Genomic DNA, 20,560 nt, shown 5'->3' with positions numbered 1-20,560 from the left:
CTCTCGCTCGCTCGCTCTCTTTCTTGCGGCTGCACTCGCAGCCCAGCAAAGCAGCAAGGCGTGTGTTCTCCGCTTTTTTCTCGTGCCACGGCAGCGAGATAGGGTGACGGGCAAGTGACGCACACACACACACACGCACACGCAGGCCGCTGTAGCACAGCTCAAAACAGGTCGAAAGCCTCTCTCCAGGGCTTGCACTTAGACTTGCTCACAACAACAAAGAATATAGATGTACGAGATGCGCCGCCTCGCCACAGCAATCTTCACCACGGTGTACTCGTGTTTGTTTACGTCTGCGCGACACTTGGTTCTAGGTTTGTAGGTGTGCAGGTGAAGCGATCGATCTCCTTTCTTTTCTGGGGGAGATCTTGCCGCTTCATCCAACCTGGCGAGACGTCAAGCACACAAGCACAAAGAACAACGACGATTCAGGCTGAAGGGAGAGAACTAGAGCGAGGAATGAACGAGAGGGGGATTCTTTTAGGTTGCACAGAAGGAAAGCGGAAATGGGAAGGTGAAACACGCATGCACGGGAGACAAAAACAATACGCACGCGCGTAAAAAAAAAGAAAACACGGAAGCACAAAAAAGACCAGAAGTGAAAAAAGGGCGCAATTACGATAAAACGGGGAAAAAAGATGTGTGAGCTCAGGTGCCCACGCACGAGCTCTCAGATACTAGAGAGACAAGCAAACACCCACAACAGCAAAGCAGCCTCCCCTCAAAAGCAAAAAGAAACCAGCAGCGCACGAAAGACGCATCCGCGATACGTCGAGCCTCCTTTCCGCTTTTGGGGGCTCTCTCGCTGAGCGCAGGAGAAGAGGAAAGCCAAAGGAAAGGTGCCAAAGAAATGTATACATATATATTATAATAGTTCCAGAATCGAAAACAAAAAGCAGGCGAAGAAGAAAGTCGCCGCAACCGCTTCCGTCGCCTGAGGAGGTGGTTGCGCGTTGATGAATATATGTGCGCGTGTGAAAGAATGAGGACTCCTCGACTGGAAAAAGGGAGCGCAGCAGTAATGAGTGACGCAACGGCGCGAAAAGCGAAAAGGGGGAAAACAGAGAAAAAGTGGAAAGACAGAGAACCAAAAGAATGAGGATGCGCTCTTTACCTAACTCGTAAGCGACCCGCAAGAGAAGAGGGAAAGAAGAAGTAAGAGTAAAGCAAAACAGCAAAAAAAAAGGAATAGATGCGTCGAACAGATGTCACGGAAAACAAAAGAATGGGAGGAGGAGGGGGTGGGCGAAGAGGAGCGAATAAAGCGACGCAGCATCAAAGAAGAAAAAAAAAACAGAGAGAGAGCGTGCAGCAGCTTTTGGACGCGAAATCGGCAAATACTGTTTTTTTTTTTTGGAGGGAGAAAGAGGGGGAAGGGGGTTTTGTTTGAGCGGTCCTTTCGTACCTACTGTATGTATGGGCGTTTTTGTGTGGGTGTTTGCGTCTCTGACGTTTTGGACGCGCGCCTGCCCCTTTCTCTCGTTTTCTCGCCGACGCGAGCGACCCCCCCCTCGTAGGTGCTTCGAGAGCAGCAGAGAGTTGTCTGGTGACTTCTGTCTGTGTGTGTGTGTGTGTGTGTGTGTGTTTTGTTCGTTTCTTCGAAGGAAGCACGGAGGGGCAGTTGAGAGGGCACGAGAGGAAGGGAGTGGTATGGTGTAGTGGTCGCTGATGGACTAACTGGAAAGCGTGCGCGTCGCACAGCTAAAAGAATGCGACAGCTGAGGCAAGGAAGGGGCGGGGGTGCCAAAAAAAAAAATGTGCCTGCGCTTTACTAGTACAGTGCCACCGACTCCTAAAAGATATACATAGGATGTGCGTGTGTGCGTGTGTGCTATTCAGATGGCTGCGCAAGTAGGGCGGTGGCGAGGGAGAGAGGCCAGAAGTCCAACAACGAAAGCACAAGAGCAAAAGGCGAAGGAGAGCGGTAACAGAGCACATTGCAACGTGATGGAGGAGCATTACGCCTGCGATGGTAGATTGGGTGAAGGGCAACGCTGAAACAAGCGCGCGCAAGTTCGCGAGTGAGAAAGAGGCAGCGTTGGGGGGGAGAAGGAGAGAGAGCACTCAGTGCCCGCAACGACAGGTGGTGCAGTCTCCGAAGAAACGTGCGTTGACGCTCAACCACGGAACTCACTCAGTTAGCAGCGTCGTCTTCGCTTTTCCCTCTGACTGCATGCACGCAAGGGGGGGGCGATCATAGCCTATGCGCTTCTTCAACCAAGAATGTGCCTCAGCTCGTGCGGAGGAACAGCGGCGAGAAGCGGTGCGACGGTGAATCAGGCGCCGAGATGTGGCGGCCATGAGGAGACGCAGAAGGGGTGAAAAAGCTTGTTACAGAAAAGATCAGTAGCAAAGACACGTGAGACACACGGTGGAGTAGACCGAGTTTCAATCACGCAGAGCACTAAGAAGACCGCGCACAAATGCATACTTGGACATCGGCACGACACGAAAAAGTGGCAACTAGAGGGGCGGCGCCACGTGCGTGCGCCTTTGCCTAGAAAAAGTAGGCCACGACCCGCCCTGCCCTCCTACAAGGAGCGCCCCTGCTCACCAGCGTTTACCGCCGTCGTCGATCGTGTGTTGGCATCCGCCGTTTCGTCTTCACCCGACATCGCCTGATCCCAGCTTGGGTCCACACAAATGCGGTAGGCGGCGCTCAGCTTGCCTGCCAAGAACGCGTTCCCCTCTTTGGCGGCAAGGCCGAACATGCGCTCGAAGTTTAGCTGCGCCGCCCTACGTGCCTCCCCAGGCGCCAGCGGGAGCAACGCTGATGTCGACGTCGACCTGGCCTCCGCCTGCTGCACACTCGTGTACACATCAGGGAATCTGCGATCAAGGCCAAGCACTTGCATCGCCTCCATCGCGGACATCGCACGAGGGTTCCTAATCCCTGTGGAATCCTGCGCTGATCCCACCGCGCCACGCGCCTGCTCTTCCTGACGAAGTTTTTGACTCTCCCGCTGGTATGCAACCATAAACACTTGCAGCAGCGCAGCACTACCGGCGATCAAGAACCGCGCCAGCTGCGGAGGAATCCGGGCGACGCGCGTGGGGCGAAACAGCGCTGGCGACGACCCTCCTGTGCCAACGCAGCCGCGAAGCGGCGGCGAGTCTGCTCCAAGTGCCCCCCTCCTTGTCGCCACCGCAGCGTTTGCAGCAGCGGCGGTGGCAGCGGAGCGCAGTCGAGATGTCAACGTCGTATACGCACCGCTCGAATACGACGCGGGAGGGACCGATGTCATGACAGTTGGTGTCGCGACTGTCCGCCTACCCATCCGAAGACGCCTCATAGATGAAGCCGAAGAGGCGTTTCAAGGTCACCAAAAGAAGGAAAAAAGAGAGGGCCTTTTCGCTTGTCTTTCCTTCGGATACGATGGCCAGCCGGCAACGAGCGGCAGATGTGGTGTTCTCTGAAAATGCGAATAGAAAAGAACGGAAAAAAAGATAAGCATCAAAGGCGAACAGGAAAGAGCGACAACAATGACAGAGACGTGCCGCAGAAGGGAGCCGAAGGCGTCTGCGGCCCGTGTCTTGCCGCTCATGCGCAAGTCGCGCAAAAGCAGATCCTCTGAGTGTCACTGTAAAATATGTTCGCGTGCACTCCCGCCCCGGGCAGCGGTGCACCAGCGAAAGTGTGCGCGTGGTGGGGTGTGTGAGCAGCGACGACAGAAAAAGAGCGAGAGGGACAAGATGGATGCTTCACACGTACGGGGAGCAAACGAAAGCAGCTGCGGTGCAAAACACCTACATGCGCGGCGGCGAGAGGCCCACGAGGACGTTTACGAAGGACGCAAGCAAAGGATGTCGGGAAAGTAGACTGTAGCTTGGACTTTGGGCTGCTGCGGATGGAGTGCAGTGCCGTGTGTCGCTCTACGAGACAGCAGCGCGCTGTGTTTGCACACACGCACAACTCAGGGAAGGGGAGGGGAGGGGGGAGCAGGAGATAACCATCAGAAGAGGATTGCAACGATAGCTTCTCTGCCTCTATCGTTACACCACGCATGTGCAGGAGCCTTTTCCACACTGGTACACCACAACGTCATCGTCGTTGCTGGTCTCCTTGCTTGCATTCTACGAATTTCGGTATTGCTACGATTTTGTTGTTGTTTTTTGTTTTGAAAACCGCCGAAGAATGGGACTTCGCTCTGTAAACGCGCCAACACGCACGCACAGCGCTTGCAAACAGAGAGAGAGGGCAGCGTGACCCTCACGGATGCGCGTCTGTTTCGCGTTTAATGTCGCAAAAACGCGCGTGCAAAGTGTGGATAGAAATATAGACGCGTCATACTCGCCACACGCAAGCAGGTGGCCTTTGATCCATCACGCAGGCAACCCGTCGCAGCTGATGCCCCTCAACCTAGCCCTTCCTTCTCCTACGCTCCTAGACGACACTAAGCAAGCTCCGCCGCAAGCGAGTTCCGGCGCTGCCGCTGCACCTCTTGCCACTCGGCAAACTCCTCGTCCGTCATGCGCATCAGAGGCGCGAGGGCCGATTTCTTCATGCGTAGCGGGTCGTAGTTGGCGCTGGCCAAGGATCGGTGCGCCTCCGCATAGTAGCTGCGAACGGCATCGATCGGCTGCTCCGTGCGATTAAACAGTGACGTGGAGACTTTGGTGTTTGCTAGAGCAGCGTCGCGGATGCGGATATAGCGGCGCTCGGCGCGAATCACGCGATGCACCAGAAGACGGTACCACTCATGAAGGAATGGCAGGCTGCGGCGCTGACTCAGTGGCACCACGCGTAGGAAGTGAATCAGCTGCACCTCCCAGTACCCCAACTCATCCATGGCATCGATGAACTCGCCATGGACGTCGTAGCCGGGTCGCAGGCCGTAAACGCGATCTTCCCACTCCTTCAGTCCCCGGCCGCCCGTCTTCTCCTTGTCCACATCCACGTCGCGGCGAGTCCACACCGGGTTCTCGGGCGTCACGGCTCTCTCAGGCCACGGATCCGGCGCCATAAGCGCGTAGGCGTTCATGAAGTTTTTCGTGTACACCGGCGCAGGAGTGACGGGCCGAGCCGCACCACAAGAGGCTGAGTCCGTCGCAACGTCCTCGGCAGCATCGCGGCCACAATCACCAAAAAGCGGCAGCAGGCGGTGCAAGTGAAAGTCAGGAGGGAACGGAATGAACTTCGCGGCGTTTTCCTTTGCACTTGGCGGTTTTCGACCGTACTCCTCCTCGTACATCCGCTCTTGCGTGCGCTTATACACAAAGTCAGCGGTTGGCTTCTCGCCCATGTCGCGCAGAAGGAGCGCGTCGTGCAGGACGTCGCCGAGGATGGCGTCCGCAGTGCGCTTGCGGCGGTTGCGGCGGCGGTTGCGGCCACTTGCCACCGCGTCCACCTCCTTCGCCAAGTCGGTCTCCGGTGCCGAAGTGGCAGTGGAATCAACAGTGGAGTGAAACGCTGGCGATGTGGTGATCTCTGCCGTCTGCGCGTCACGGCCGCTGGCAGTATCGCAAGCCGAGGATTTCCTCTTTGTCGTCAGCGTGTGCTCGACAGCCTTGAGGGGGTCCTTGTGGCCGAACGCGTCCTCTTCAGAGTAGCCGGGAGTCTCGACGATCTGCTCTGTGAACCCTTCGTCGGCATTCATGGACGACATAAACGGCATCGACGCGAGGTAGTGCGAGTGCCCCGCTTTTACCGGGTTTCGCCTATTCTCGCCACCCGCGCTAAACTCGCCCTCACCGGTGAACAGAGCAGAAGCAGACGCGGAAGGGTGCTGTGGTGGCAGTGGAGTGCTGCTGCACAGACGTGTCGTAAGAGAAAGCGGCAATGGCGGGGTGTTTCGACCGACTCGCAGTTGCCTCTGGTCAGCATTGCGGCGGCCGTGGCACACGAGTGCGCCAAAATGTCGAGCTACACGATGCATGTGATGCCGCAGAAACGATAATGGAGGTGGCACGGTCCTCTTTGCCCGTCCCCTTTCTCTCTTGGAAGCTTCACGAGGAGCCTGGGCGGAAAAAGGTGTTGTGCAACGGCGGTGACAGGGAGGAATGGCGAGCCCCCTACACGGAGCGACAAAACTTAAATGTGAGGGAATACGAGGAGGAAAGGAAAGAGGGAGAAGATGACGACGAGCATGGCAGAGATGAAGCTCTCTCTTCACGTGCGAGTGTGTAACATTTATCGGCGGAGACACAGGCGGGCACACCGAGGCGCGACCTGACTGTGTGTGTGTGTGTGTGTGTGTATGTCGGAGGGTGCGGCGCAGACGATATAGTGGCACGGCTGGCAGAAGATGGAATGGGAAGGGGGAAGGGGCGACGCGTTTGGCTCTCCTTTCGACATTTCGCGGGAAAGGTGCACGTGGCGTGCATGATTGACGGGCCCGAAGAAGTACAAGAGCAAAGGAAAAGCACAGCGGATCCGAGGTCAGCCGCTACTGTGGGTGTTTGACATTCAGCGGCATGTCTAGTAGCTGTTTCTTGTCGTCTGCCGGCCTTCTTTTGGGATGCGCATGTGTCGGTGAGACGTGTACACTCGGCGCAGTCGACACTCTGTCCGTGGTTTATGAGCCGTCTGTGCGTAGGTGTGGGTGTGCCTCTCTCCATGATTTTCTGAACGTAGAAAGCAGAGTATCAAGTAGGAGTACAGATGTGTAGCAGATCAACAGCAGTAAAGCAGTGACAGAGAGCACAAAAAAAGCATATGGTGCTTCCGCGTGGGCGCGCATAAGCCTCTTTGGGGTACACCTCAGAGGGAAGAGAAGGAAACAAAAAAAAAAAAACATTTCTGTCGCACAGCTCACCGGGCCTGTACGCTGAGCGTCCACCGCTGCACGTAGACCTCCAGTGCCTCGCCGATAAACCCGTCGAGCAAAAGCTTCCCGCAACGTAGGGCGCGAAACGCCGCCAGTGCAGGCGGTGGCGGTAGTGCGAGTTGGTCTGCTTCTTGGTATGGGCCCACAGGGCGGCATTCCTTTGCGGAGGCGTATGCTGGGGCGGATGCTGCAGCACTGGACATCACCGGATCATCAGCGGGACACGCGAGCCCGTAGCTCAAAAGAAAGAGTGCATGGTGAAGCCAATGGTTAGGCTGCTGAGGACGGGTGGGCGGTGCTGCAGTGCCCGCCGTGGTGGGTGGTGCTCTCCCAGGCGCCTCCGTTGCGCAACTGAACAAAGTGCAGCCGCCAAGTCGGGCCTGGCCTTGCCAGTGGCCGGCGGCGCTGGAGCACCCCAGAATGTGTTGCATGTACAGGGCCATCGCCTGTGCCCCGTCCAGCGCACGAACCGCCTGACTCAACGCTCCACAGGACTGCCCAACAGGGTTCGGCGAGGGAAGCTGGCGCGACAGCGACGCAGAGGGAAGCAAGGGGAAGCCGGCAGAGGCGCGCACCTGTTCACAGGACGAAGGCGACAGCGTGCTCGACTTCGCCGTCGTAGGTTCCGCCCCATTCTCCTTGACAGCGAAACTGTGCTGCCTCACTGAAGCTGTTGGCACCGCCGCTTCCGCTGGCGAGCAGGCCGCGCCGTCCCGCCTTGCCGGTGGTGATGCTGAGCGCCTGGCGGACTCCTCCTCGTCCGAATCGCTCGTTGCATACTTCTCACAGCCTAACAACGCGCCCAGCCGGTCGCGCAGTTGTAGGCGGGCGGTTGCAGCGACGTTTTCCCAAAACGCGCGCACAAGGCGCCGTGCCGTCGCTTTGGCGCACGAAGCGGCGCACGACGACGCCGGACTGGCCGCCTCATCCACACGCATGGCAGCATTTATCTCCGGTGCGAGACAGCGCCATAGGTCCTGCGCAACGGCGTCCTTTGGCTGAGTGTCACTGCTCTTTATCCTCGCTGCCTCATCCATGCTGGCGACACATCGCGCACCGCCGTTGCTCTCTGCCGTGGCTGCGGCGACGACGCCGCTGTAGGACTGAATAAGAGCCAGGATGCGCCGTACCACAGGCTTGTTCTGCTGAACGACGCGCACCACAGTCTCCGCCAATAGTGTCTTGACCGCATCGCCATCCCCTGAAGACACACTCTTGTCGCTGAGGCAGCCGCCATCCTCGGGTAAAGACACGGTTGCCGCTCCGCCCTGAGTACAGTCTTTATGCCGCAGCATGGGGGGCTGGAATGAAGAGGGCACTGCCACGGCCGAGCGCCGCGCCGGGCAGGCATCACGTGGTATGTGCTCATCATCTCTTCCAGGATCTTGCGCTTCCCCCTCGCTGCTCCCTTCTCCCGATGTTGGCGCGACGGTCACGACGCCTTGCTCTTGAAGATATGCAGCGAAACGCGTGTACAGAAATGCAGCCAACGGGTTTGTGGCGCTGAGCTGCCGGTGCGATTCACGGCACACATTGACAGTCTCGTCGGCCGTCTCCGTGCGTGCCAGTCGCGCCACTTCAACACAAGCGAGGGCGCAACAGGACGCAGTCGAAGACACCGAGCTGGGCGACTGCAGCGTAGGATTTTGAGAAGCGGCGGTGGAGAGCGTTTCCCGATAGCTCGTGGTGGTTGCCGTCGCCGTGTACGCTTGTGGGGAACACCAGCGCAGCTCTGCCACATCGGCGACTTCGCAGTACATCTCTGCGGCGGGCAGCGAGGACGGGGGCGGCATCTGCGGAGAATGCGAAGCCGAAGAAATATCCAGTGCACCCCGAAGCAACTTCTCTGGCTGAAATGGCGATCGGCGCGCGAGCAGTGCAGTAAGCGACGCTGCTTTCTTGTCCATCTCGATCCTGCAGGAAGGGTGCGCGCCAGCGCCGCCCGAAGAGTCATCGGCGCTCTCTCTCTCATTCACATGTCCAGACACACCGAGCGGAAGAATGAGCAACGCTGGGGACTCGAGCACACCACGAAGCCACGTCACGGTTAACGCCACGGCACCAGCAACACTGCCTGCCGGGGACGCTGCAGGATGCGAGGTAGAAAGCACCGTGGTAGCGGCAATGTCCATGGCAAGATCACGTGCGGCGGCGCTGAGAACAAGAGAGCCCCCAGCAGCGTCACCGGATGCAGTGATGGCGCCCGAGTCGACGGTGGGGACGCAGGGAGCCGCTGCAGCAAAATCGGGCAGCTCAGCTAACACTGGCCCGGTGACAAATTCCGGGGCGACGGAGAGCGCTGCCTGAAACTCAAACAGCCGTCGCACCTGCACCGACGACTCACATCGAGCAGCCGAAGAAGACAGTATGCGCTCCTGACAGCTGTGAGCACGGCCCAGGTCACTCACCCGGTCAAGGTCTGCGCCGGCGGCATCGTCATCTCTCTCGATCTCCGCAGTCAGGCAATCTCCTCGAGGATCATGCGTCGGCTGCAGGTGCTTCGCTTGAATGTATGCCGCGTTCACCGCTGTCGCCACCCGTGACAAGAGTGTCAAAAGAGCGCGCGGAGACAGCTTCCAAATAGAGCGCTGGCCCACGCTGCCCAGGCTAATGCCCTCACTGAGTCGCAGGCACACACGCACACGCGGCCACGCCAATGGAGGCGTCCACCCCAGTCGCACCCACAGGCCCCACAGCTCCTCTATAGGCCACACCCGCTCACTTCCGCGAGCGCCTGAGTCGTCCGCGCTGCGCCCCTCAAGGGCGCTTTCCTTGAAGAGGGCCTCGGTGGGGCTGCGCGGCACCGCGGCTGCCCCGGAGCTGCTCGTGACATCAGCTCCAGAAAGTGACCCGCACGACGCGACCCACTTTCCTGCCTCCTCCTCTATCGAGCGCTGCACAAGCGCGTCCTCGGCCAGCACGCACCGCCGCAGCACACTGTAGAAGGCGTGGTAAGCCGTAGCACTCCTTGTCCACTTGCCCACATGTAGACTGACAAAGCCACTTGTTATGTCAAAGTCAGCGGCGCAGCACCACTCAGAGAAGTAGCAGCTGCGAAGCAGGAAGTCACCCTCCAGTATCCGAAGTCGCAGAGCAGATAGCTCCGGTGCCGCAGGGTCGGCGCCTCCGCGGTTGCAGCAGCAAGAGCGCAGAAACACGGCGTTCGGCAACCGAGGTGTCGTGTGTGCGGCCAGCCACCGACTTCCCTCTGCCTCATCTTGTCGCCCCGCCGCGCTGTCACGGAGCCTCTTGCGCGACCGAAGCGCGGCCGCCTGACACATCGTAGATGACGACGGGTCAGTTGAAAGCGCACCGTCATCTACAGCGAGGCGAAGCATGTGAGCTGGGGGGTGACGCGCTAGGCGGAAGACTTTCGCGCCGTCACCCACGACAGCGGCACAATCAGCGGAGTTGCGGTGATGCTCGTCCTTCACAAGCAGCGGAAAGGCGGAGAGACCCAGAGTTGCAGTGTGCAAAAGATGTTCGCTGTCGCGCTCCGCAGTCAGCAGGGGTATCACCCATACCTCCGTGAGCGTCAGGGGAAACGCTGCGGCACCGGCGTCCGTCCTGAACGGGCAAGTGCGTGTTGCAGTCGCAAAGCGCTGTTGCAGCAGGCGCCATAGGCTCTGCGACGCCTCAGCTTCCCTCTCGCCTTCCACGGCTTTGGCGTTGCTCAGGTGTGCATCGAGGGATGATGTCTGTTCCTTCGGGGCACGGCTGTGCCCAACGCGCGCCGCGCTCGGCCTCCTCGGCGCACGCTCTGACTTCTCTGCTGTCTTCGTCGCGGCTGCTTCTGAGGGCTGCGGCGGTGCACTCTGTGTACGCCCTGATGCAGGATGTGTCCGTGAGCTCGCCAGGTAGACGCCGCCAACGTCGATGCACAGCAGATGATGCCCTGCAGGGGGATAGACATCTGCAGCGACGCCGCCACGTGCAGGGCAGACCCGAGAGCGACCGAGATCAAGCTCAGCAAAATCTGCACCTGAGGTAGTGTGTGGAACATGCGCCCACAGTAGGCACGAGTGCTCAGTGTCCTCGGCACTAGAAAACGTGTCAACATGTTGATCGCAAGAAAGCGGCTCGTCCAGAGTTTCTGTTGCCGCCGCACTGGCGCGCGCCCTGAAAGTCGTGTCATCGGCCTGCCTATCGCGAGTTGCAGGGCCGCTGGTGCATGAAACACCTGCATGCAGGTGGGGTAAGCGCACCAGGCTCAGCAGGCACTGCCATTGCCGCATCTCGCGCGCCGCCGCCTGATACCGCGCGGGAGAGAGGTAGCCCGAGGAGTCTGGCGCGGCGAGCAAGCTACATGAGCCTGAAACGGAAGCGAACACCCACGCGTCATCACTGAGTACGCCTCGAGTGGCGCCCGCTGCTACACTTGTCTGTTCAGCAGCTCTTCCGTCTTCTCTGTGAGGCTCGTCGGCGTAGTTCATCGATGTTGCCGGCCTCGCCACAGCAGCGACAGCGCGACGCAGTGCTGCAACGTCAGCGGCAACTGCGAAGACCAGCATGCGCACCGGACGGCCGCCCTGATCTGTGCTCATTTGGTAGCGCAGACACACGCAATCGTAGTACATATATATATATATATGTTTTCGCTTCTGCTCTCGCTTTCCACGCACGTGCAAGCCAGAGGTGAACGGCGAAGATGCCGCCTATCTCGTCGCCTCGCGTTTGTGGGGTGTAGCGCAGCAGCGACGCGTACACGCGGCTCTCGGTCCGTGAAGGGATTAGTGCGGCAGTCGTGTAACAGAGGATACGGGCAAAGTGAGAGCGGGGTAGTGAAAGAGAGAGAAGAGTGATACAGAAGAGAGATGGTTGTGCAATGCAGTTGGGAGACGGAGTGTGCCATGAAGCATGAGAGTCCCTCTTGGTCGCAGCGCCGCCCACGAATGATGGCAGCGAGACGCACTTAAAAAGTCTCGAAAGCAATGCACTCCAGCGCGCCCTCGAGCCGTCGTGATCTTGCGTATCCATTGTGGCCACTCTCCCTCCCGTTGACGGTTGTTGGCGTGCTTTACCCGAGATGTGAACACTCGCAGAGAAAGAGGGGGCAGCGAAGGCCAAAGCTCGCCGAAGTCAACGCGCACGCCTCCCTTCGCCGAGAAACTAGAGCCGCCGCCTTCTCGGTCTGCTCTTCCACATTGGCCTCCTCCCTCCTTCCACCTGGGCGGCGGGCGTAGGATGGGGAGAAAGGGGGGGGGGAAGGCGCACACACACACGTGTTAGGGGGCGTTTTGGCAAGTCGGCGCGCAGCTTGGGAAGCAGCCCAAACAGGTCCGCATGCGAATGTGTGAGTGCGTGTATGTGCTGGGGGAAGAAGCGGGAGAGGCCTCAACTCACCTGTGTGAGGCGCACTGCCAGCTTCGTCATATCCCGTGACCCTCCACCCCCCCCGCCACGCCAGAGAGAGCACCCGTACACTCGGACCGCCTGTCAAAAAAATGGTTGGAGGCGCATCATGCGCCATCTCCACCGCATGCTCGCCGCTGGCAGAAGCGGCTTGCGGATCCACGCTGTCACGGCACCGTTGCCCATCTGCATGTCGCTGTCCAGTTTGTGGATCATCCAGCGCGAGAGGTGCGGTAGCGTCACCTTGCCAAACCCTTCACGCATGTACGCCGGAATGTGATCGGTGCCGCGTTCACGGTACTTGAAGTAGCCCCACGTATCCCACGCGTGCCCCTCGCAGTAGCTGTCCGGCACCCCAAAGTACACGTACTCGCGCACCGAGCCTTGTTGTCGGATCTGCGCCGTCGGATCGTTGTTCATGATCATGTCGGAGAAGAGCACGATGCTCGGTTCGTACTTCTCCAGTGCTGCCTGATTCTTCATCTTGACGATCGGGTTCGGCTTGAATTCGGCCTGCTTGTTCTGCGGAATCACCATCAGGTAGGGGTTCATGTTGGGGTTCTCGTGCGTGTGAATGATGGGGACCGGCAGCTTCTTGGTTGCGTTCAGCAGTGCGCCGAACTTGCCCGTGCGCGCGCCAAGGAACAGGATTGGTGCGCTTTTGGCCTTCGCCTCGGTAATCAAGGCGTGTCGTTCGGCCAGGTACTCAGCCACGCTGTCAACGAGCTCTCGCGTGTACACCATCGACTGTGCCGTGATCATGCACAGATACGCGAGGGTGTTGAAGGGCTGGTAGTAGTTCCAGAATAGGCAGTACCACTCCTCAAAGGTCAGCGACGTCTCCTTCTCCACGTTGCAGCGATCCAGCGGGAGACGCGAGATGTCCTCAAGCGACGAGAACATGCCCTGCCGCCACCACAGCGGCTTGGGCATCCCGAGCGACTTCAAAAACGTGTCGTACTTTGGCGCGTAGTTCGGGTAGAAGCAGCGCTCGATTTCGGCGTAGTCGATATTCTTGGCCTTCAGAAAGTTGTTCCCGAGGAACTCGGCGTACAGCATCGCGATCGCCTGCAAGTGGCCGTCCTTGTCGCGCTTATCGGCCACTTGAAGACGCTCGCGCAGGTTGTCGAAGCGGCTGGCCTCGAACTTCGGGTTAAGACCGCCGGTGAGCTGGGTGAACTTCGCCTCGGCAGTTTTGCTGTGGAACCGGTTCACCGGAGGCACCTCAAACGTGTAGCCGTTGAGCGTGCCAACTTTGCTGTAGATGTTGCTCGCCTCCTCAGAGGTATACTGGATGCCAAGCATGGTCGGTGTACCGAACGTGTTCTTGGCCTCTCGGGCCGAGCTATCCCGCACTCGCTGCTGCTGCCGCTGTTGCCGGTGTCGGCTGCTGCTGCTACCCGCGGCATCGCCACTTCTGCTCCCTTCCGGTTTCTCCGCGGCCTCGTCAGCATGACGGCTTTTGTCGCGTGTACCGAACATGCTGCCGCTGTCCGCTTGTTTGTTTGTTTTCGCGCGCGTTTGCGGCGCACGTGGGCGTGCCGATCGATGTCCCCGAATTCCCCCTGTGCTTCCCTTCTTGCCAGGGGCGTTGGCTATGTGTGCGCTCTCGAAGCTCTTCGCCGTCGCGTGCGGCGCCTGTTCGTGCGTGCGTATGCGTGGAGCGGGGGGGGGGGGGTATTCACCAAAGTGCGGACGTCTCCAAACCCGAACACGGGTAGAGCGCAGAGAGACGGAGACACGGACGATGCGTGAGCTTCGCGCAATGATCCGCAGGCAGCGATGCACACAGAGAGTGCCGGGATTAGCGGATGAGACTGCGTGTGGTGGATACAAGCAGGAGAATCATAGAAAGAAAGAGAGGTGCAAAAAGACACAATAAAGAAAGCAACATCACGGAAGACACGCACGCGCATCAATCGCACCCGCAACTCCTCCCCGATCTCACGGTATGGTCGTGGTAGGCGCTCTTTAGAGAGCACGAAGCTAGTGAGGAACTGTACCCCTGGAAGCTGACCTCGCCTCTTCGCTGCCTTTCGGCATTACCTCTGAGAGGCCAAGAGCGTAGAGCACGGTGCGGCCTGCAGACTTTACCTGTCGGCGAAGCAGTAAGATCTGCTGCTGTAGCTGGCGTGTCTCTCGCTTTCTCGATGTCTGTCTGTGTGGCTGTCTGTCTGTGGGTGTATGCTGCGATTGCGTTATGTTAGGATACTCTTCGAGAACCCGCGGTGTAATTAAATGATGGCGACGGGGAAAAGACGGTAGGGAAGGAAGCAAAGGGAGGGGAAGGAAACGAGGACAAGCAGAGGCGACCCGCAGTTGCCCATATTTCATATCTTGCCTACGCTGTCTCCTACCCCTGTCTCGCTGCCCTCTTCCTCTCCCCTCCCTCCTTTCCAGCCCCCACCTCAAAACCCACTCATCATCACCACCACAGCAACGACGACATGAATTAAACATGAATGTATTGGTAATGCTCAGAAGCGGGCACACATAGCGACAACGACAACGGCAAAGACACATATATATGTATATACGTGTATAAAAGATATGCATATACATATCTTTTATACACAGGAAGACGTCAGGGTGAGCTGGAAGGGAGGAGGTCGAGCCGTGCAGCGCCCAAGACTATTTACGAACTGCCATGTCTGATTGTCTTCTCCTTCGTGTTTCCTCCCTCCCTCGCTCCTTCGCGCACAACGACTCGTTTCGCTTTAACGCCCCCACCGGCAAGCTTCGCTCCATGCGGGAGGGGAGGGAGGGAGGGGGAGGGGAAGAAGAGACGAAAAGGGAAGAACGAAACGAGAGCACGAGTGCGTGCGTGTGGGGGCGTGTGGGTGAGCGACGTAGCAAACAAAAAAAGGAGGGAGAAAAGAGGGGAAGAACAAATACGCCAACAACTCCCTCGCGCACACATACATGCACACACCGGAGGCAACAACAGCAAGGCTTCATCATCATGTCGGGTACCACACGCCAAAAATACACGAAGGCGGAAAGGGAAACGGAAAAGAACAAAAAAAAAAAACAAAGGAAAGGAGCACACAACAGAAGACAGCCTTAGCTCAATACGTAACCGCTACCCACGCAGACAAAGACACATGTACGCGTGCAGACGGGAGAGAGGAAGGGGGAGAGGAGGGAGGGGGAGGAGGGAGGAAGAGAACAAAGAGCGAATGCCCAGGGCCGCGCTACTCAAGACCAACAGGAAAGGCCAAAAGAAAGGGGGCGGCAGCGCACAGGGTAGGGGATCGATTATAGAAAGAGGTCCGCATACGCCAGACCTTGAAAGTAAGCCGCTCAGCAGTCACCGCTCTCTTTGCGTGTCGCTTGCGCCTCTTTCGCGCCACGAAGGGCTTTCCCCTTTCAAGGCCGACGAGTCGGCCCACTCTCGCTCTCGCGCACATCTAAATGTCATAGCTGAACGTTGGCACATGTGCAGCAGAGTCGCTGCTGCGGTCGCTATCATCGTCGTCATCGCTTTCCGACTTACTTTCCACTGCCGGAGAAGGCGCTTCCGCCAGCGCGACGGCTGCCTCGTCGCTATGCTCCACCGCACCCGTCGCTACGCCGACTGTCGCCAAGGGGGTCGCTGCGGCTGCCGCCGTTGCTGCCGGCTGCAGCACGGAGAGGCCATTGTTGCTGTGGATGAGCACCGACTGCAGCACCGGCGGCGGCAGCTCCGCGCCGTGAGCGAGCTTGCAGTACGGCGTACCGGGCGGGAACTCCGCGATGCCGCGTCGCTGAGCCGTGTAAGAAGGTGAGCCCTTCAGTCGGCTCACGAGCAGCTTCAGGCCGTGCTGCAGCACTGTAGGAATGAGGTAGGGCGTCTTTATGGCACTCTCCGGTAATCCAAAGTCACTGTTGGCGCTCTTCAGCACGGCACTGAGCTTCTCGCTCTCATTCGCCTTCACGCGTTCCTCCACCTGCAGCTGCATGCACCGCAGCTGGGCGCACTGAATGCGGCGCAGCTGCAGAATCTGCTGTGCGGTGAGGGTGTCGCACTGAAAGGTGCGGCGCACACCAGAGTGGCTGACGGCCATCAGGAACGACGGGGTGGCGCCGCTGTCCTGAACCGAGTAGTGGAGCTTGTAAGAGAAGACGAGCAGCACCAGCGCGAACAGGTCTGGTTCCACCTGCGAGGCGAACACGGCGAGCACTTTGCGCTGAATCGTCTGTAGAGAAAGTGGCACGCTAATCTTGGTGCGGTCCCACGGGCACACGGTCGGCACCGACTCGTCCTTGAGACACTTGAGCGGGAAGAACATACCGTGTCCCACAAAGCCCTTCCTCTGCGCGACAGGGCCGTCCAGCTGCACCTGAATCGCCAGCTCTGTGTGCGACGCCACGAGCATGAGCACAAGGAGCTCAGCGTTCTGGTTAAACTGGGCATTGAGTACGTCGATGTCTGTGACGTCCGGGAACGGCAGCACCGAGCTCACCTGCTCCTTCATCTGCGAGAACAAATTCAGTGTATCGACGACGCGAGTGCGACTCAGGCTGCGCTCCTGGCACCACTCCTCCTGCGCCTCCTCGGACAGCCCGTCGCGCTGCATGCTCATGTACTCGAGGATAACCTCCATGGAGCAGATCAAATCACTCTGCAGCGAGCCGTGGTAGCGCTGCATAACGTTCGACACGTGACGCACCATCGCCGCGCGCTCCATGCGGTCGCTGACGGTGTACGGCACGTGAAACGGCGACTTGGAAGACTCGATGGCGGCCGCCAGCATGCTCAGCGTCGGGGTGCCGTACAGTAGGCCGAAGAAAACGTTTGTGGCAGCCGCGACCGACACCGGCGAGCGGGCCGCGATGACGCCCCGCAGGGTCATGAAGTAGCACTGCTGGAAAGCCTCTGTGTCGGCCTCTGTGTCGGCCTCTGGATTCGCGGCCTCGACAGAGTCCTCTTCGTCTCCGTAGCCCTTGTCGCCGACCTCGTCACTGCTGCTGGGGCCCTCTGCCGCCTCCTTTGTAGCCGGGGAGTGTTTTGCCGCATCGGCAGAAGCAGTAGAAAAGGCCGCCGGGGCCGCTGCAAGCGCCTCCTCGATGAGGGCATTCCAGGGCGAGTCCATGACGTGCGTCGTGCGCTGGCGGTCAAGCGACACCCGCTCCGCGTCCGCCATGGGGTCGTCCTTGCGAATAATATGGCCGCCATCCTGTAGCAGGTGAAGGCTGTAGGCGAGAGCGCCGCGCTCTGGCTTCTCGTTGCACAGCTGGAAGAAGGCGAACGGCTTTTGCGTGATGAGCAGGGAGTGAAGGACGAGCTCAGTGAGGACAGCGTTCTTGATGCGATTATCTGATTCGCGCAGCGCCTTGTGGTGGTCGCGGCTGAGAAGGCTGAAGTAGAAGCCCTGCTGCACACGACCAACACGGCCGCGGCGCTGCTGCGCGTTCGACGTCGTCTCCCACAGCAGCCGAAGAGGCGGAAAAGCGTAGCTTGTCTTCTCCTTCTCCGAGACCTGCGGCCGCTTGCCTGTCCCGGAGTCGATCACAAACACCACGTCCGGCAGCGTCAAGCTCACCTCGGCGATGTCTGTGGCGACGTAGACCTTCTTGCGGGTTACTGCAGGCCGCGCGAGGGCCTCCTGGATCAGAGACAGCTCGACGTCGCGGTACCACGCGATCGGCTCCAGTGACTCCTCCAGGTTCTCGCGAATCCATGTCGTCATCAGCTCCACTTGCGTACGGCCAGGCATGAACACGAGCACGCTGTCCTGCGTCGCCGTGTTCTTAGCCAGGTACTCAAGCAGCTGTTTGCACACTAGAATGAGCTGATGCATCTGCTCCGATGTTACCATGTTGTTGCTATCCTGCGGCAAAATCGGTGCAGTGCGGATGCCGGTGAGGCGCTGCAGGTCCTCGATGAAGTACTCCTGCACGGGGTACATGATAGGGGAGCGGGCGTAGGTGCCGACCGTAAGGCCGTCGAAGAAGCTCTGCCACTCCTCCACCTGCGCCGTCGCGCTGCACAGGACAAGCTTAAAGGCACCCGGGTGTTTATGAAGCCACAGCTTCAGCATCAGCAGAATGACCTCCACATCCGGTGTGCGCTCGTGAAACTCGTCGACAATGATGTAGGAAAACGGCAGCTTCTCTTTGAACTCGTGCCACAGAAAGTAGATAAAGAGGGAGTAGGTTGTAACGTACATTATCTTCGTCTCACCAAGGTCGCCGATATGCTCTCCGCGCACCGAGTAGCCTACCTCTTCACCGAGCTCCGCGTCAAGCACCTCCGCGACGCGCTGGGCAAGGTTGATCGCAGCGGTACGTCGCGGCTGCGCGTTCACGACGAGTGCATCCGGGTGCGCCTTGTGCAGGGCCATTGGGATACGGGTGCTCTTGCCCGTACCGGTATCCGTGACGACAAACGTGACGTCGTGAGTCTCAATCAGGGACAGGCACAGTTCCTCATCTAGCGTGCCAATCGTGCCCATCTTCGTCGCCTGCTGCGCCCGCAAGTCGTCCCCGATGTTCTCGTTGTCGTTCTGCTGCGCGTACTCATCCTGGAAGCGCTTCGCAACGGCCGGATCGATGTCGGCGACATGAGCGAGGGGAGTCGCTTTGGTCTGCTGTGGCGGCGCCGATGGCAGATGACGCTGCTGGTGGTGCGGTGGCGGTGGTTGGCGGTAGTTCATCCTCTGTGCTCGGTTGCCCCTGCCGTAGCGGTCTTGCTCACGCTGCACTGCCACACGCGGCGGCAATGCGGCGTAGTAGTTCAGCCGCGCCTGCGGCTGCTGCATGAGCTGCTGCAGCTTCTTTATAGGCGAGCCGGCGGAGCTCGAAGCCGCAGCGGGCGTGGGTGTCGCGGCAGCGGCCTCTGTCGCAGTTGACGGTGGTGGTGGATACGGCGCTATGCGAGCGTGAATGCTCATCTGCTGCAGTGCTAAGCAAATATCCGTGGGTAGGGATGCAGCGGCAGGAGCAGAATCAGAAGCGCCGGCTGGCGCAGCAGCGGAAATCGGCGTGACAGTCGGGGTTGTCGTAGCGGGTGTATCGACAACGGGTGCCGCGGCGACAGCGGGCAGTGGCGAGGTTGGTGTGGGCCGAAACGGAGATGCTGTGTTGGCTGACATCGGAGCCGGAGGGGGCACTGATGATCGCGCCGAGGCGGTCTGCTGTGAAAGAGGCTGCGGCAGCGGATACGGAAGGCGCTGAGAGTTCGATCTCCGCTGCTGCGACGGCAGAGGAGGCGACAAGAGCGACCCGGCAGCTTTTGGGGATGGGGCACTGAAGGGAGCGGCAGCCGACGGGGACGTTGCACCTGATGACTGGCTGAGAGGAGTCGGCATCCCAGCAAGCTGAGACCGCGGTACCGGAGGAGGTATACCGGCGTGCGGTTGTGACTGCGGAAGAGGAGCAGCAGCGACAGCTGTTGCTGGCTCTGCGGCCTCGTTAAAAGTCCCGCGACTCGACACGGGTGCCACCGGCGGATGTTGATAGAGGGGCGTCTGAGGAGTAGGCAGCCTGCCTTGCGACTTCGCTACGCCTGCTAGGAACGGCGCTGGCGGCCGATTCTGCGTCCGCATGAAGGCGGAGCCCGGTTGGGTCGGGTCTGCGCGGCGCGCTTGTGCCGAATGCGGAAGTGGGACGCTAGAAGGCGCGGCACTCGTCCACTGTGGTGGGGCCGACAGTTTAGAGGGTGCAGACCGCGCTGAGGAGGCCGCTGCAGCTTGAGAGGGGATGCTGGTGTGTGTGCTCGGAGGAAACACTAACGGTCCACTTGGCCTTGGCATGGGGGCGTGACCCAGTGACGACGGCGGCGGCGGGGGTGGCGCGCCGGTCGGCGCAGCCGCCAGAAAAGGCTGTTTGTTGTCAGTGGGGCCCAGTGTTGCCCCTCGCGGACCTGGTGCAGCCATCGGTGCTGGTGACGCTTGGTCAGACTGCGCTACGCCCGTCAACTTGGAAGGTAGTCCGGATTCTATGGTTGGAGCAGCATCCGGATACCCCATCGCAGGCGGCAGTACTGCCGCGGAAGCGCCTGCGACTCTCACGGGCGGCCTGCCGCCTCCGACTAGTGAGAGAGCGCTAGGCCCGGAGGCCACCGCCGGGTGCGGCGACGCTGTGTTGACAGTAGCAGCTGGGGTACCGAGACCTGCAAGCAAGACAGACAGCGGCACATCAGATGCTGCGCCGCTGCTGCTCAGCCTAATAGACCCACCATCGCCGGAAGGGACCGGCGGCGATATTTGGCCCCTTCCGTTCGGGGACTGTGCAAGGCGGAGGGCGGCCAGATTGTAAGTGATGGGGTTGCGCGCCGGCGCGCCACCACCGCTGCCCAGTCTCTCAGCACGGTTCGGATTGTGGCCGCTCATGATGCTGGAGCAGCACCGTGGCAGCAATAGAACTGGAGAACACGATACGAAAGAGAAAGACAGAGGTCGGTGCGCAATCAGCTCAACACGCCGAGGCACAAGGAAGGTGCCAGCTTGCAGGCAAAC

At 59.6% G+C, this 20,560-nt stretch overlaps 5 protein-coding genes across 5 annotated transcripts; all 5 read right to left on the bottom strand.

The window, feature by feature from the left end:
• Nucleotides 1-2,531: 2,531 nt before the first annotated feature.
• LDBPK_352360 (hypothetical protein, conserved) lies at nucleotides 2,532-3,278 on the bottom strand (the record flags this gene model as incomplete). The annotated part of the gene is made up of 1 exon (XM_003864767.1): nucleotides 2,532-3,278. The coding sequence occupies one exon, from the start codon at nucleotides 3,276-3,278 to the stop codon at nucleotides 2,532-2,534; it is 747 nt and encodes a 248-aa protein (XP_003864815.1).
• Nucleotides 3,279-4,394: 1,116 nt separating this feature from the next.
• LDBPK_352350 (hypothetical protein, conserved) lies at nucleotides 4,395-5,615 on the bottom strand (the record flags this gene model as incomplete). Its single annotated transcript, XM_003864766.1, has 1 exon — nucleotides 4,395-5,615. The coding sequence occupies one exon, from the start codon at nucleotides 5,613-5,615 to the stop codon at nucleotides 4,395-4,397; it is 1,221 nt and encodes a 406-aa protein (XP_003864814.1).
• A 1,136-nt stretch (nucleotides 5,616-6,751) lies between these two features.
• Nucleotides 6,752-11,278, bottom strand: LDBPK_352340 (hypothetical protein, conserved; the record flags this gene model as incomplete). The annotated part of the gene is made up of 1 exon (XM_003864765.1): nucleotides 6,752-11,278. One exon carries the CDS (start codon nucleotides 11,276-11,278, stop codon nucleotides 6,752-6,754), a length of 4,527 nt encoding a protein of 1,508 aa, XP_003864813.1.
• A 925-nt stretch (nucleotides 11,279-12,203) lies between these two features.
• On the bottom strand, nucleotides 12,204-13,601 carry LDBPK_352330 (hypothetical protein, conserved; the record flags this gene model as incomplete). Its single annotated transcript, XM_003864764.1, has 1 exon — nucleotides 12,204-13,601. One exon carries the CDS (start codon nucleotides 13,599-13,601, stop codon nucleotides 12,204-12,206), a length of 1,398 nt encoding a protein of 465 aa, XP_003864812.1.
• Nucleotides 13,602-15,529: 1,928 nt separating this feature from the next.
• On the bottom strand, nucleotides 15,530-20,071 carry LDBPK_352320 (ATP-dependent RNA helicase-like protein; the record flags this gene model as incomplete). The annotated part of the gene is made up of 1 exon (XM_003864763.1): nucleotides 15,530-20,071. The coding sequence occupies one exon, from the start codon at nucleotides 20,069-20,071 to the stop codon at nucleotides 15,530-15,532; it is 4,542 nt and encodes a 1,513-aa protein (XP_003864811.1).
• Between the last annotated feature and the right edge of the window lie 489 nt (nucleotides 20,072-20,560).

The sequence above is a fragment of the Leishmania donovani genome, chromosome 35 (genome assembly GCF_000227135.1).
Source record: "Leishmania donovani BPK282A1 complete genome, chromosome 35".
In the NCBI taxonomy this organism is placed as follows: Eukaryota; Euglenozoa; class Kinetoplastea; order Trypanosomatida; family Trypanosomatidae; genus Leishmania; species Leishmania donovani.
This window is presented reverse-complemented; position numbering and strand designations above follow the sequence as displayed.